The sequence below is a fragment of the Emydura macquarii genome, unplaced genomic scaffold (assembly GCF_026122565.2).
Source record: "Emydura macquarii macquarii isolate MOO-44397 ecotype Brisbane River unplaced genomic scaffold, CSIRO-AGI_Emac_v2 contig_1363, whole genome shotgun sequence".
Classification (NCBI taxonomy): Eukaryota; Metazoa; Chordata; order Testudines; family Chelidae; genus Emydura; species Emydura macquarii.
Window position 1 is genome coordinate 16814146 of NW_027131500.1, and position 13949 is coordinate 16828094.

The following is a 13949-nucleotide window of genomic DNA, read 5'->3' on the forward strand; positions in this document are numbered from 1 at the left end:
GGGGGTTCTAGTGGATCACAAATTGAATATAAGTCAATATGAGTTGTTAAAAAGACTAATATAATTCTGGGATGTATTAACAGGAGTGTCATATGCAAGACATGAGAGGTAATGTCCTGCTCTACTTGGCACTGGTGAGGCCTCAGCTGGAGTACAGTGTCCAGTTCTCGGAGCTACCCTTTAGGAAAGATGTAGACAAATTGAGAAGTCCAGAGGAAAGCAACAAAAATGATAAAAGGTTTAGAAAGCCTGACCTATGAGGAAAAGTTAGAAAAACTGTGTAACCTTATTCTTGAGAAAGGGGTGGAAGGACCTGATAACAGCCTTCAGACATGTTAAAGGCTGCTATAAAGAGGATGCAGCAAGGGAGATTTAGGTTAGATATTAGGAAAATCTTTCTAACTACAAGGTAATTAAGTACTGGAATAGGTTACCAATGGAGCTTTGTAATCCTCATCACTGGAGGTTTATAAGAACAAGTTAGACAAAACTGTCAAGGATAGTCTAGATGTACTTGGTCCTGCGTCAGCACGGGGTGATGAACTAGATGACATTTTGAGGTCCCTTCCTTTTCATTTCTATGACTAAAGGCACATTAAACCAAATGCTTGCTTGCAGGATTCAGGCCTAAATTAGTATTATATGCATATAATTTACTTAAAAAAGAGTCTTGGAGCAACAATAATAATATGACAATTCGATATAAAGATTTAAAATAAAAACTAAGGTTTGCAGAGAACAATGGGGGAGGTGGATGAAAGCCGGGTACTTGAGGGCTAATGACAGTCAGTCATTAGCCCTCAAGTACCCGGCTTTCATCCACCTCCCCCATTGTTCTCTATGCACTTTTATATCTGTGTTTCCTATTTACTGCATCATTCTACCTCTGCATCTGACGAAGTGAGCTGAGTCTCAAGAAAGCTTATGCCTACAAAAATTAAATTTGTTAGTCTTTAAAGTGCCACAGAACTCTGGTTGTTTTTGTACTATGCACACTGACTTTTGAAGAGGGAACCACCAGGGGGCAACATTTTACTTCATATTGATGTAAGTTACAATAAACACCTGAACTCATTTTTTTGTGCTACCTGAGAATAAATAAGAACTGAGATGTTTTGTGTTCAACAATTTAGAATTTGTCTGGGTTTTTGAAACTAATATCTTCCTACTGAACCCTACTCCCTGTTACCAGTTCTGAGCTTGGGTAGCAATTTATTTCCCTTCTTTTCCTGTAGAATTACTGACAGCTATTCTTGGTAGAGACAACAAGATCTACTGCGCAAACAGGCACCTCTGTCTCCGCTCCAGCCAGCTTCTATACTCCTCATCCTTAGCTTCTGATCTGCTCAAACCAGCTCCCATTTGCCCAAAGCCCAAAACTCACAGTCCCTCACTTCTCTCCTCAAATACTCAGTAGCTTTTTTAAATTGTTTCTTTTCAAGAAAGCAATACAACTCCCAACCACGAATACATATAGTGGAGCTAGGAATCCTCAGTGCCAGAGAAGCTGCTGATCAGTTTCTCTCGAAAAGAACCAAACAGAACTAATCTAGATGATAAGCAGCAGGCTCATGATACCAACACAGAACTATTGTTATTCAAGTTGCTTTCTTTAGAATTTCACTAAATTTTGTGGATTGCTTTACATTGGACAGACCATGTGTAAGAGAAAAAAATTGAGAGGCGAGGGCTTGGCCAGGTAGTGGAATTTTTGAGAGTGAGATTTTATGCATGTGATTATCTAATCTGCCAACATTCATGTCCATATACACTGGCTCTGTGGAGAAATTTTCAGAGATTTACAACGGGCAGTTTTATTCATACTTTTGTCAGCTCTCATTCACATGCTTCTTATATAGAAGCCACTGGATTCCATTTATCAAGATATATAGTCAGCTACCGTAGCCCTAGATAGAAGACAGTCACCACATCTGAGGATTTAGGGCCAGATTTTCTAGCCAGTTTATTACCCCTTTGTGCAACTGAGATGGAGCAAAGGGGCTGTAATCCCATTGCTAATGCCCAGCAGAGAATTTCCCTGGCATAGGGAAACTCTCTGGTTACCCATCTAAACTGCAGTCAGGCCCTGTGCCTCTCTCACGTCCAGCCTCCCTTTCCCAGAGCTCTACTATAATGATACTTCACTGGCATAGGGTCCCTAATGGGATCTAAACCACTGGCAGACTAACACTGTCTGGTAGCAGCTTTAGTTTATGTCAGACCAGGGCTGGGCAGTGAATCAAAGAGCTGGGACCAACTCCCTGACAACCCCCCCTACCACCGTAAACATGTTTACAGATAAAGTACAAGTTTTAATCTTGTCTGCCTTTGCCTAGCTCCTACCTATGAGGTATTTTTTAAAATGTGTCTCTATATACATTGATGCATTTGTATGCAAATCTAGGAAAGTGCTACCTTTCAATTAAATAGGTTAATGTTTAGTAACTGTTTTATACCAGATTTTTTTTTTTTAAGGTTTTCAACTGACCGAGCTGTGCCCAGAGAGGGTTATAAGGATGCGATTTTGCCAGCAGGTTTACAGATTGCGATGTGCCTTTCCCAGAGAAGGCCTTTATGGGAGGATGGTCGACTGGCATTACAGTTGGGACCCACGCCAGGTGATAGGTCAGCACTGCAGTCAATAAAGCAGCTAAGAACCTAAAGAAAGAAAATACAACAAAAATAAGAGATACCAGGAGGGGAAAAAAAAAAAAAAAAAAAATTTCGTGTATGCTCATGTCTGTGTCCTTCCTTTTATGTTTGTATGCATTAGAACACAAGTTTCTGTGGGGGTAAAGGAAGGAAGGAGGAGGAAGCATACTGATTTTTGTTGATCTGTTCGATCAGAAGTGTAAATTCCTTAAGAAAGCGCTGGCATAGCTGGTTCTTTTCCAAAGAGCTGGACATCATGGTAAGCCACACAGGTTCTGTGATCCTTGGAACTGAATACAGGTTCCAGATCGTAAGTCTACCAAAGGACAGAAAGAAAGAAAAAAAAAGAAAAAAAAAGCTGTTAACCTGTGAGTGTGGTTGCAAAAATATACAGAAGAAAAAAAACATTTCTTCAATCCTTTTTATAACATCTGTAGGGGTTCTAATAGTTACATAGGTTCTCTGTACTCAGAGGCTCCACTCACATAATGAGAGGTGTTCTGTAGGACACTACATTATCTGAGATGCACAATAAGTGCATCAAAAATATTCTAATCAATACAATTGTAATTCTCCTTGACAAAGAAAGCATTCCTCTGAGTATGCAAGGATATCTAAGGAGGATATGAAATTCATCACAGCACAAATTAAACAGTTGGACTAAACATCAATGTTTTAATGAATCAAAATTTGATGCGCCAAGTTCAATAGGTTAGTTTTATTCAGCAACTGCTTCATAGACCATCAATATTTCATCATACTTTCTGGTATATTGTGTCATCAAAGGATGACAACTGAGACTTCAAGAGCACCTTTAAGACTGAAGAACTACGCTATAAGAGTTTAACTCTGAATGAAATCTGCAGTTTGATTTATCTTGATTATGCAACAATCAACTGAGTAAATATGCCCAGATGATTAGTCAATACATTGAACATGCAATTCTAGAAGTGCAATCTTAGACATACAATGATTTGATGGGTAGGTTGATAGCAAAACACAAACTCATTACAAATGGCAGCCATCTTCAATAATGGCTGCCAATATACCTCTAGTATAATTCCAAACAGATTTGCATAATCCACAGTTAATTTCTATTTGAAGAGATTATTGGCTTCTACACGTTTAAGAGTTTCATACAAATCTTCACAAGTTAGCAAATTCAGAAACAATCTCAGTGCATTGACAAGTTTGGGGCTTTCCAGATCATCTGGTTAAACTTTTTGATGGTCTGTGCGTGATTAGTGCATGATAAAATTTACAACAAAATGTTCTGTCTATCTTACATTTAAAACTTCCATTTACCAGAGCAATCTAGCCTTGTGTCCCCAGGCAATTGATGCAGATACATACAATGTAAACATATAATTCAATTTGTGTGTGTTTAGTTTCTTTCCTTGGATTTTTGCATAAATTGATTTTACCTTTGATCTCTGTTTATTTAGGCCCATTTTAAGTTATCTGTATACAATTTACTTATTAAAATTTGCTAAAAACGTTTTTTATATTCTGTGATGAGAACAATTAGTTTTCTTAAGCATGTTATTTAAGACATGTTCTGGTGTGGTATGAATGGCCTCAGTTTGGTCTCTTGCCTCTGGGACTAAAGGGTGTGAAGGCTGAGTTTTTAGGGCTCATTATTCTTTAATGAGCATTTAAAAAAGGTTTAGATGGGCTCTGTAGGGAATCTAAGCCATTGTACCTATAGTAATCCATTACCTACAGTATGTATGTTTTAAAATGTATATTGTTTTAAACTTCATATCCTTTTTTCCTTTGCAGTGGAGATGGGAAGTGTATCAATGCTATACAAGAGAAACAAAGAGTGGGGATAGAAAGGGAAGAAGAGGAGAACTTGATGAAAGTAGAACTTAGGGGGGAAAGCTACTGGCATAAGATAGCAGAAAATTGCTACAATGGGAAAATATGATATCGGGGGGAAAAGTCAAATCTAGGTTGATGGTCCTTTCCCCTTAGGTAGTGAACCAAGCTCAGAAGATAACCTCTGGATTTAATGGACAAATTATACTGACTCTCAAAGAAGTCATAAAAATCAAATCCATTGTGTAACACTCATATTTTACAGTTACATACTAAGAACTACTTTCAAAGAACAATAAGGTTGTCAAGTCAAGTACTCAAGAAGTTAGAAAATGCCAGAATTAAGGTTACATGTGAAACCTTAACTGGGCCTCCTTGAGTGTATGAATTATGATAGTCTCTTTAATTACATGATCATATACCATTTTCCACTGGACCCCAGCCTCCTTCAGTGCACAAGATAGATGTTCTCACTTAATGATATTCAATATTTTGTTTTGTTTTCATTGTTCAACGGCCTGATTTTCTGCACTCTATTCAAACCCTGCCCTGAAAACAGAGCTATTAGTTTCCTTAGGAGCTTTTCTATGGTGCTTATCACTGTAGTATGAGTGCTTCACAACACTGATTCATTTTCACAAATTCTATACGTCATTTTTTCTGTCAGCAGGCCTAGTGGTCAGGGCCTACGACTTCAGTTGCTCTTTCAGGTCAGTGTGTCCTGAATCCCTGGATGGAGTTGAAGCTAAGTCAATTTCCTTTGCTGATAACCCCTGGTCCTGCCCATCCCAGGGCTAGGCATAGGGGAATCTGTCATTCGCAGGGGATCCTGGTCCAGGATCCTGAGGATACAATAGCACGGAATGGTTTGCGTTCAGCCCACTTCCTGCTCACCTTCTCCTCGGCCACTTCCGACCACATTGGATGCCTCAGTTTGGGGGCATGGCTATCACTGAGTTATAACGCTTTGCTTCAAACCCCAAAGTCTCATGGCTGATGCAGGCAACCCACTGGTGCCCCTGCACATGGTTCTCCATACTTCTGGGATGATGTCTCAAGGAGCAGGGTAGAGACACACAGCCAGACCTTCTTATTAAGGGCTCCTTCTCCTACTGTTGCAAGGCAATCCTCCCTCCAGACAATGGCTTCTCTCCTCACCCTTGGGTAGAGCTGCTGGAGCTGTTTATATACTGCTCCTTTCCCCAGGAGCACATATGGGGCAGAGCTTTCCTGGCCTAGTACTGCTCCAGCCTTTCCTCTGCCTTAGTGTGGCATTTGTAAACTCCATCACACGCTGTGAGGTTAGGGAGTGGTATTCCCCCCTATTTTGCAGATGAGGAACTGAGGTACAGAGAGATTAAGATCAAAAGTACCCCTAATTTTGGGTACTCAATCTGAGACACCTAAGACATGACCTTTCACGGTATTTAGCATTGTGTGTGTTCGAAGCACAGCTCCCAGTGACTTCACTTGTAGACCTAAATGCTCAGAACTTTTGCATGTCAGGTCCCAAGGGCGCAAGTCAGGCACCCAAAATATGAGGGACACACAATTAGTAACCACCTGTGAACAGCTGGTTCAAATGGCTTTCCTAGCACCACACAAGAACTCTGTGGCATAGGCCGGAATAAAATCTAGTCCTGTAGGGCAGCATTCAACTGCCTTAAACATGGGAGCATTGTTTCTCTTCCTGCCACCCCCGCCTGTGTCACTACACATTTTCCAACTTTCTGGAAGTAATGAAGCAGGGGCCCTATTGGCAACAAACTCCTTTATTATATAATCCTGATTCATTCCCAGTCCATGCTGAGCTTTAAATGAAGCAGAGGTCTTGAAGAAAAAGTAGTATGTAACTGTGCACTTTAAAAGACTATCTGAATACATATGAGGCAAGGCCTGATTAAAATGTAATGGGTCTCTGCATCATCAGCAAGATTTGGACCATTAGAGCCACAGAATAGATATACCACTTACGCTAATAAAGTAACTGATAGCAGTAATATGCTGTTATCCTCTGTATGGACAAGCCACTAGAGAGGACTTAGACACACACTTTGCCAGTGGATTTCACAGCTATCTGCTGACAGCAGAGGATTGTTAGGCTCATGGTTCCTGGGTTCAGTCAGAGGGGAGTGTTCTCTAATGGTTATGGACCCTTCTGCCCTTGTTCCCCCAGCCGGTCTGTTTCCCTCTGCTCCTATCCACCCTCAACCATTATCACCTCCTCCACTCCCACCCTCCAGTTCCTGCCTGCCTCCTTCCTTCTATTTCAGCATTCCGATCAGCTGAGCTCCTCCCTCTCCTCCTCAGCTGCGGGCTGAGGGAGTGAAGGGAGGGACAGATGGAGGGGCACTGAGAGCACAGGAAACAGTCTTCCCTGCCATCAGTTCCACTATGTGACACCACAGCTGCCTCTTGCAGCCTGGGGGAGCCATTGCAAGGAAAGTCCTATTCAGTCTGTGGGCAGAAGCATGCTCCTTTGCTCTGTGAGGATGGTTCACATGCGGTCCAGTTGGCAGGAAAAGCCCTGAAGAGAGCATTTAGTTATGAAACTAACAAGTCTCTTCTGAGCATGTGTGAACTGAGATTTTTCAGAGGCTTATAAACTGGCCACATTTTCACAGGGACGGCAAAAGGTACCACCCCCCTACCAAATTTCTAGTACTTGCTTCAAAACAGGGAAGCATTCAGGTTTCTCAGCACAACAGCTATAAGATTTTTTTTTAAAATAGGAATATAATGCCTTTTCCCCTATTGTCACTCTCAGAAATGGCAGAACCATTTTTGCTGAAGTTTTCAAAAACATATTTCAGTCTGAGGTAGACACCTAATTTGGAAAAATTAAACCCAAATGATAACAGTTTGGCAAAAGTTATAAGCAACTGAAAAAACAGGGTCTTATAACAGGAAATATCAGGTAATTTAGGTGGGGCTACCAGCTCCTCCTATAATACAGTGAAATAACGGCTCACCTGAATTCTCCCAGAGCATCTGTGATACGGCTGATATAAACCTGTACTCTTAGGCTGGATTCTGCAATTTTTCTACAGAGGATCATGGCCTTGAAGAAAAACAAAAAGAATGCAAAATAGTTTATATAACCTTTAAAGCTTCATCAGCATGTCTGAATTGATGAACAGACACTGTGGCTCTAGCCCCAATGCTATGTGACCATTTAGGACAGATAGCAAGGGCTTTCCACATCCCTGTGTGACTGGATAGGACCAATCTAGAATGTATGACCAGGTGTGGTGAGGGAGGAGAGCAAGAGCTGAATGTAAGAATTTCCTGCTCCCATCCCTTTCAAAGCAAGCGTGCATTCTCTCCCACAATGCATCAGCCAGTTAAAAAACTATCTAAATGGGAGAAGACAGACACAGACACAGACACAGACACAGACACAGACACAGACACAGACACAGACACAGACACAGACACAGACACAGACACAGACACAGACACAGACACAGACACAGACACAGACACAGTTCCAGAGAGGAATTGTGGTCCTGAAAAACTATTTAAATGGGAGAATAGGCAAAAATAAATAAATAATCGGGGCTGAAGCCATTCTAGGCTCTAGAATATTCCATCCCTGCTTGGCACTTATTTTTCATACTCCACTGACTAGCATTCTGTACCTTTTCAATTGCACTCTTTAGCTTGTTCATATGGGATTCAAACAGAGGGAAGTGAGAGAAAAAGAAATCCTGGAAGTTCCTCTGCGCATCTTCTCTTTCAGGCAGGGAGAAAATTATGCTGATAGCAATTTTTTTCCTCCGAATTATTGCAGGATTGGAACTACAGCTTTCATCAGCTATGCTAAAAGTCTCTTCAGTGGACCTGCAATGACAGAAATGGTAGGCCAGTTACGCTGTGTGTTTTGCCTGTTTGTCTATTCTGTATGTTAGCAAGGGATTCTAACCATACCTCCAAGTCTCCTTCAATGTTCTGCAAAAATTTTGCCCCCATCTGCTTCCCTGCTTAAAATGTCATTTGCTCACAGGCGGCAGAATGTTCTCAGTGGCAGAACTCAAACTATGGAACGCTTTGCTAAAAGGCAAAACACCTTTTCATGAAAGCTTCCTTCTAGGAATAGCACCCATAAACCAAACCCCTGCAAACACTTCTGTGTGGGTATTTATGACTGACATCATCATAATATCCAAATGCCTTATAAGAATTAATGATTTTATCATAATACCTCTGTGCGGTAGGGGCTATCATTGCCATTTTACAGATGGGGAATTAAATCACAGGGCACATTAAATAACTTTCCGAAGATAAAGGAAATCTGTGCCAGATCTGGGAACTGAATCTTGCTCCACTGAGTCCCAGTCCAGCTTCCTAACTGCAAGCCCATCCTGTCACTCAATTCACATACCCATGTTCATGGCAGAATTTATTTGTAGAGTGATTACAAAAGTATCTTCTCCAAGGAGCTTACTAATTAAGAAATAAAAGAATTTATTGAAGACAAACCACTACCACCTTGATACTTGAGTCAGGTATCTAGACATAAAATGTGGAGACAACACACAGTCATTTTTTACCTCAATGTAGCTAGTCGGTAAACCACACGTGCGTAGGGGTGTTGTGTTGACCTCAACTACCTACAACAAGGTAAAAACTGCCTGTGCCTCATCTCTGCTAGGATGTGACATCATCTGGATAGCTCTCTCAATGTAAAATGCATACTTTTTTTTTTTTGCAGTGACAACATAGTATTTGTTTTGAATCCTTTCTGTTTCCTTTCTATCTTGTGGCAGCATCCCCGAATGCCAAGGAGTAATTTTGCCCTTTACTTTAGGGCTTTGCTTATTGCGCAAATCAAGCAGTAACTAAGTCATGGCAGCTGCACAAAGTAGTCTCAATGGAAACCACAGAAATCCATGATGGACTATTGCAGGACCTCTCAGTCTGTAAGGTATGACCCAATACCAGCCATGGGTCCCCTCCTGATTGAGTTGTGATTAAGTTCCAGGCACCATCTCTTGGACACTGGCAGTTCCATGGTGTGTGAGTACAGCATGCAGAAATTTCTGGATGCAGCACCAGTCCTTTGATCAAGAGAGACACAAGCCATCAGAAATTGTTTGGAGCCAGAAATCAGGAAGCTAGTGGTCCACAACAAAAACTATTTAGCTTTTGACTTTATATATACTTAGGGTCTGACTGGAAAAAAATAAGTGATGGCTATCTCCTATGTTCAGCTCACTCAACACCAAAATGAGATGATGCTTACAGCAGAATGTCTAGATAGACCTTCATAAAATTGCTTCAATTTCCTGCAAGTGGAATAGTGGAATAGTTACCTATGCTGACATTAAGTTTTTAGGGTTAACATCCTATAAAGATGAGAAAGTTCACAAGTTTCAGAACTGTGGCAGATCCAGGCAGACAGCTGAACTCTGTTTACTTTTTGTTGGGTATTGTCTCAGCCATAACAACTAGAGAATTTATTAAAGGAAAATTTAGATTCTACAGTGCAAGATGCAGATGCCAAGAAGAAAAGAGATTAAATGATCACTTACTGGTAGCTGCTCCTTTCCAGGCTAGTCTGACCCCCACATTTACTGACCACAATGAATTTCTAATGCCATTGAGACTATGTCTACCCTGCAATAAAACACCCATATATCTCATAATGAACATGCCAGGAAGCCAGTAGAGTTTTTGGAGGATATTAACTGACATAAATCAGAACAGTGCTTTTCAAAAAGCTACTTCTGTCTGAAATACAGCGTAGAATGCCTTTAAGGCTTTTTTTTTTTTTTTAAACCAGACTGCTACAACAGAGTGTCATGTAATTGGCATGTCTGTCTGTCTGTCCTACTATCCATTATCCATGCTACTGAAGTCATGTTTTAGGGAGGTGAGGAGAGTAATCCTGCATAGTTTAAATACACCCAGTCTCCAATAGAGCTGTCAGATGCCAATTTGATTAAGTGGTCTTTTGTGTGCAATCCCAAATGATTGCCAGAAAGCCACACCAGAAAATAAAAATGTTTGTAATGCAACTCTGAGTCTACTGATGTTGCTGGCTTTGCAGAAGTTATTGAACTTAGCAGAACTAAAATAACTTTTCAGAGGGTATGTTATTGTGCCAATCTCTAAAAATACTACTGGTAAATTCTTAGCATTTTCAATTTAAAAAAAAAAAAAAAAAAAAAAAAAGAAAACATTAGAAAGATGTAGTTCAATCCGTCTGAACTGTGCTTCAGTTGAGACAAGCAAAAAGATGAGACAAGTCAAAACTGTTCAGTCACTTATAAAGTAGACTCATTGCATTAGCCATAGAGAGACACTTTCAAATAAATTGTCCCTCATCTTAACTCTGCTTTTTAAGAGGTTATAAACTGGGTTACTGTTATCAAGATGAGTGTCTCCATACCAGACTTTGCAAGGAGATGAGGTTTAGATACCAATGTCTCCTTTTCCAGAGTACCGTAAAGCAACTATCAGGATGTTTTGAGCTGACTATTTGAACTGAGGTCTGTGCTTTTTTTTCGGAAAGTCATTCTAGAGCAGAAACTGTTTTCTGGCTGATCTATTTGATAAGTTAAATACACTAAATTTGTCACCGCAGAGGTATGATTCCAGGGACTAAAGAGAAAACAGTTTGTGGGAAACAAGAGCTCAAGATGATAACATAACCTCATTTGAACTCCTTAGTGACCTTCGTGCAAAGATAGAAATTCCCATGGACTTTGTGAAAGGGACAGTAAGTCAGCATATAAGAAACATTGTAAACTGAGTTCTTGTATAGTTTCCCAGAGTCTGAGATTGAGAAACTGAAGTCTGATTGTGTGAGAACCCTTTTCAACAAAGCTGCTAATTATGCTTGACTGCCATATGACTATATGGAATTGTAGATAGAAGTTTTATTTTCCTTGCATAGTTAATTTAAAAACCAGTCAGATGCTGTGCAATTTTGGCTGTATGAATTATAGCACAGATACAGCTCCCATTGAGATCAATAACAAAAATCCCATCGTTCAATCCCAATGGTACTTGATTGGATAACAAATCAATGTCTGAACAGAACACCTATAATGTCTGACAGCCTAACTATTGGATCAAAAATACTTTTGTGCAATTTCCTTCTCTACTATGGCTGTGATAAAAGCAAATGCACAGAAGTTATTTACCTCTGGAGAAAGACTATGATGCTGCGTACTGCACAAACAACACCGAGAACAGAGAAACTGATGTTCAGCAAGCAGGCTTAAATTTTGCCATTAAGTATAATAAGTTACCACTTTCAGCTGCAAAAACACTGAAAATTTGAGAATGAACTTTTTAAAAAATGTTTTAAATGAGATTTTAATCAAAAGGATTTTTTACACTAAATTAACTGATAACTATAAGATGATCTAAATTGAACACAATTTAATTAACTAATGCATTGTGCTTTGTCTAAAAGCTATTTCATTAGCTTTTTTGAGATCACTTTTTCATATGGTGGGTTTCAGGATAATTTCTTCGGCCCACAGACCAAAAGAAAGCCACTGTAGCATAGCATCCAACATTTTTGTGTGTAGCAATGATTAATGGAACACAAATAAGGGGCATGGAAATGGTTCTTCCAAGGTGTTTGTAGTACATTTATCCTGTTTAACTTGTATATTTATTAAGGTACCCAATGACTCATTGCACTAATTGTCCCCTCCAATGGTAAAAAACATCGGAGGGGGCTTTTCATGTGGGAAATCTGTACATGGAATCTCCATAAGAGAATCAACTATGTCATCTCATCAGGGAGAAGTGGGCTTTGCATCTCCTTGGTAAGTGCCATGGGAGCATTTGGATAAGCCTGGAGAACCCCCAGAATCCACAAGAGGACAGGGTTATCAGCCACTAGCACCCGCAGCTCCCTGGCAATGGCTGACCCCAGCTTCATTGAAAAGATAATACAACATTAGATTGGATGCCCTTTTCCAGGTAACTTCCACCAAACTGGCAGGCAAGGGGAGAAAGAATGACGCAGTTGCCGAAGCCTGAACCAACTCTGTACCGTTCCTAGTTTGCACAGAGAGGGGTTCACTGGCTCCAGGTCTGGGTGCACGCATGCACACACGCAGGCCCATGTGTGAGTGGGCAGAGAGGTAGCCTTGATGTGCCCCATGATGTTTTCATCAGACCAGTGGCATATGTACTGAAGTCATAAAAGACAAGTTTTGGCTTTTGGATTTGGCTCAGAGCTCTCTTTTTTCAAGTTGTGCCAAAATCATGCTTGAGGCATCCTCTACCTGCCAAGAGAGTTGTCACAGTCTATTGCACCAAAGTTTTGTTAATTAGTCGCTAACCAGAGTTTGTTATAATAAAATAGAAATGTGCCACTGATGTTATTACATTCTCCCTCATATCAGTAGGTAGCTCTGTTCTTCTAATAACAGCTGGGAGTTTAATTGTCTTGTTTGAATGGGTGCTTCAGAGACAAAGGATAGTCCTTCATTTGAAATGTGTTCATTTTCAACCTCATTTTGAAGTCATTCATTTGTAATTATCTTAAGTAACACTTAACACGAGTATGTAAAAGAGATCAGACTGTACTAGGAAGTTTTTTTTTTTTTTTTTTTAAATCTACTTGTCCCTTTAAGAACAGAGGCTTGGCCAATTTCAGCAAAAATGCAGCCCAATTGCTATTGTACTCCAGCAAGCAGAAGCTCACACCACTCACCACCTTGGAATGATTCCATTTTCTAAACTTGTTGTTTGACTTCGGAGCCAGCGGCGCTGGTAGCTACTGGAAGAGGAGGATGAGGAGCTTGGTGATGGTAACGGTGTAATCAAGAGACTGCTCAGAGATGCTGTCAAAAAAGCACATGCATTGACATTTTGTAGAGTGCTGATTAAACAATACTTGCCCCTCTGGCCAGGTTAACATGAGTATAATTCTTGCCTATTGACTTTCTAAATATTTTTTTTTTTTTTTTTTTTTTAAGAACAGTAGCTTTCCTTTTAGTATGAGTCATTCCCAGCAGATGAAACCATAATTATTTTAACTATTCTTGCTGCCTTAACACAGTAGAAGACTTTTTTCTTAACAGGACCAGAATGTTATATGTAGTGGAGAGTACATTGATGGATTCTCTCTCATCTGTGCTGGCTTTGTACTCCTCTGAAGCCATCTGTCCTAAAAGATGTTGCCAGTCATGAGACAGACAGCCCATCCAACACTGTTTTTCTTCCATTGAGAAAAAATCCTCTCCCCTCTTTCTTTAGTGGAAACTCTCCTGCTGATTTCTTCCCTAGCTTATAAATTCATACGGCTGAAGTACTACAAAACTGAGAATCAAATGAGTTAATGTTGGTAAGGCAGATCATCACAAGACACAACATCCCCTTTCTTACTAATTTGTAGGGGAGAAGGGGAAAAGCATGCCCTAGCGGTGGAGCTGGTGAGCAGAAACTTAGTTTACAGGGGAAGGAACTGCTCAACAGATCCACAAATTCAGATGGATGTGCTACAA

General features: G+C 40.2%; 1 protein-coding gene across 7 annotated transcripts in view; it reads right to left on the bottom strand.

Annotated features, from left to right (window-relative positions):
• Window positions 1-13949, bottom strand: part of FNIP2 (folliculin interacting protein 2) — a 121114-nt gene that overhangs the window by 57235 nt on the left and 49930 nt on the right. For all 7 annotated transcript variants that reach the window (XM_067551816.1, XM_067551815.1, XM_067551813.1 and 4 more), the window contains exons 9-13: window positions 13157-13286; window positions 8115-8316; window positions 7446-7534; window positions 2822-2968; window positions 2489-2658 (exon numbers count right to left, since the gene is read on the bottom strand). In XM_067551816.1, the coding sequence (XP_067407917.1) occupies window positions 2489-2658; window positions 2822-2968; window positions 7446-7534; window positions 8115-8316; window positions 13157-13286 (738 nt within the window). The remainder of the gene's footprint in view (window positions 1-2488; window positions 2659-2821; window positions 2969-7445; window positions 7535-8114; window positions 8317-13156; window positions 13287-13949) is intronic.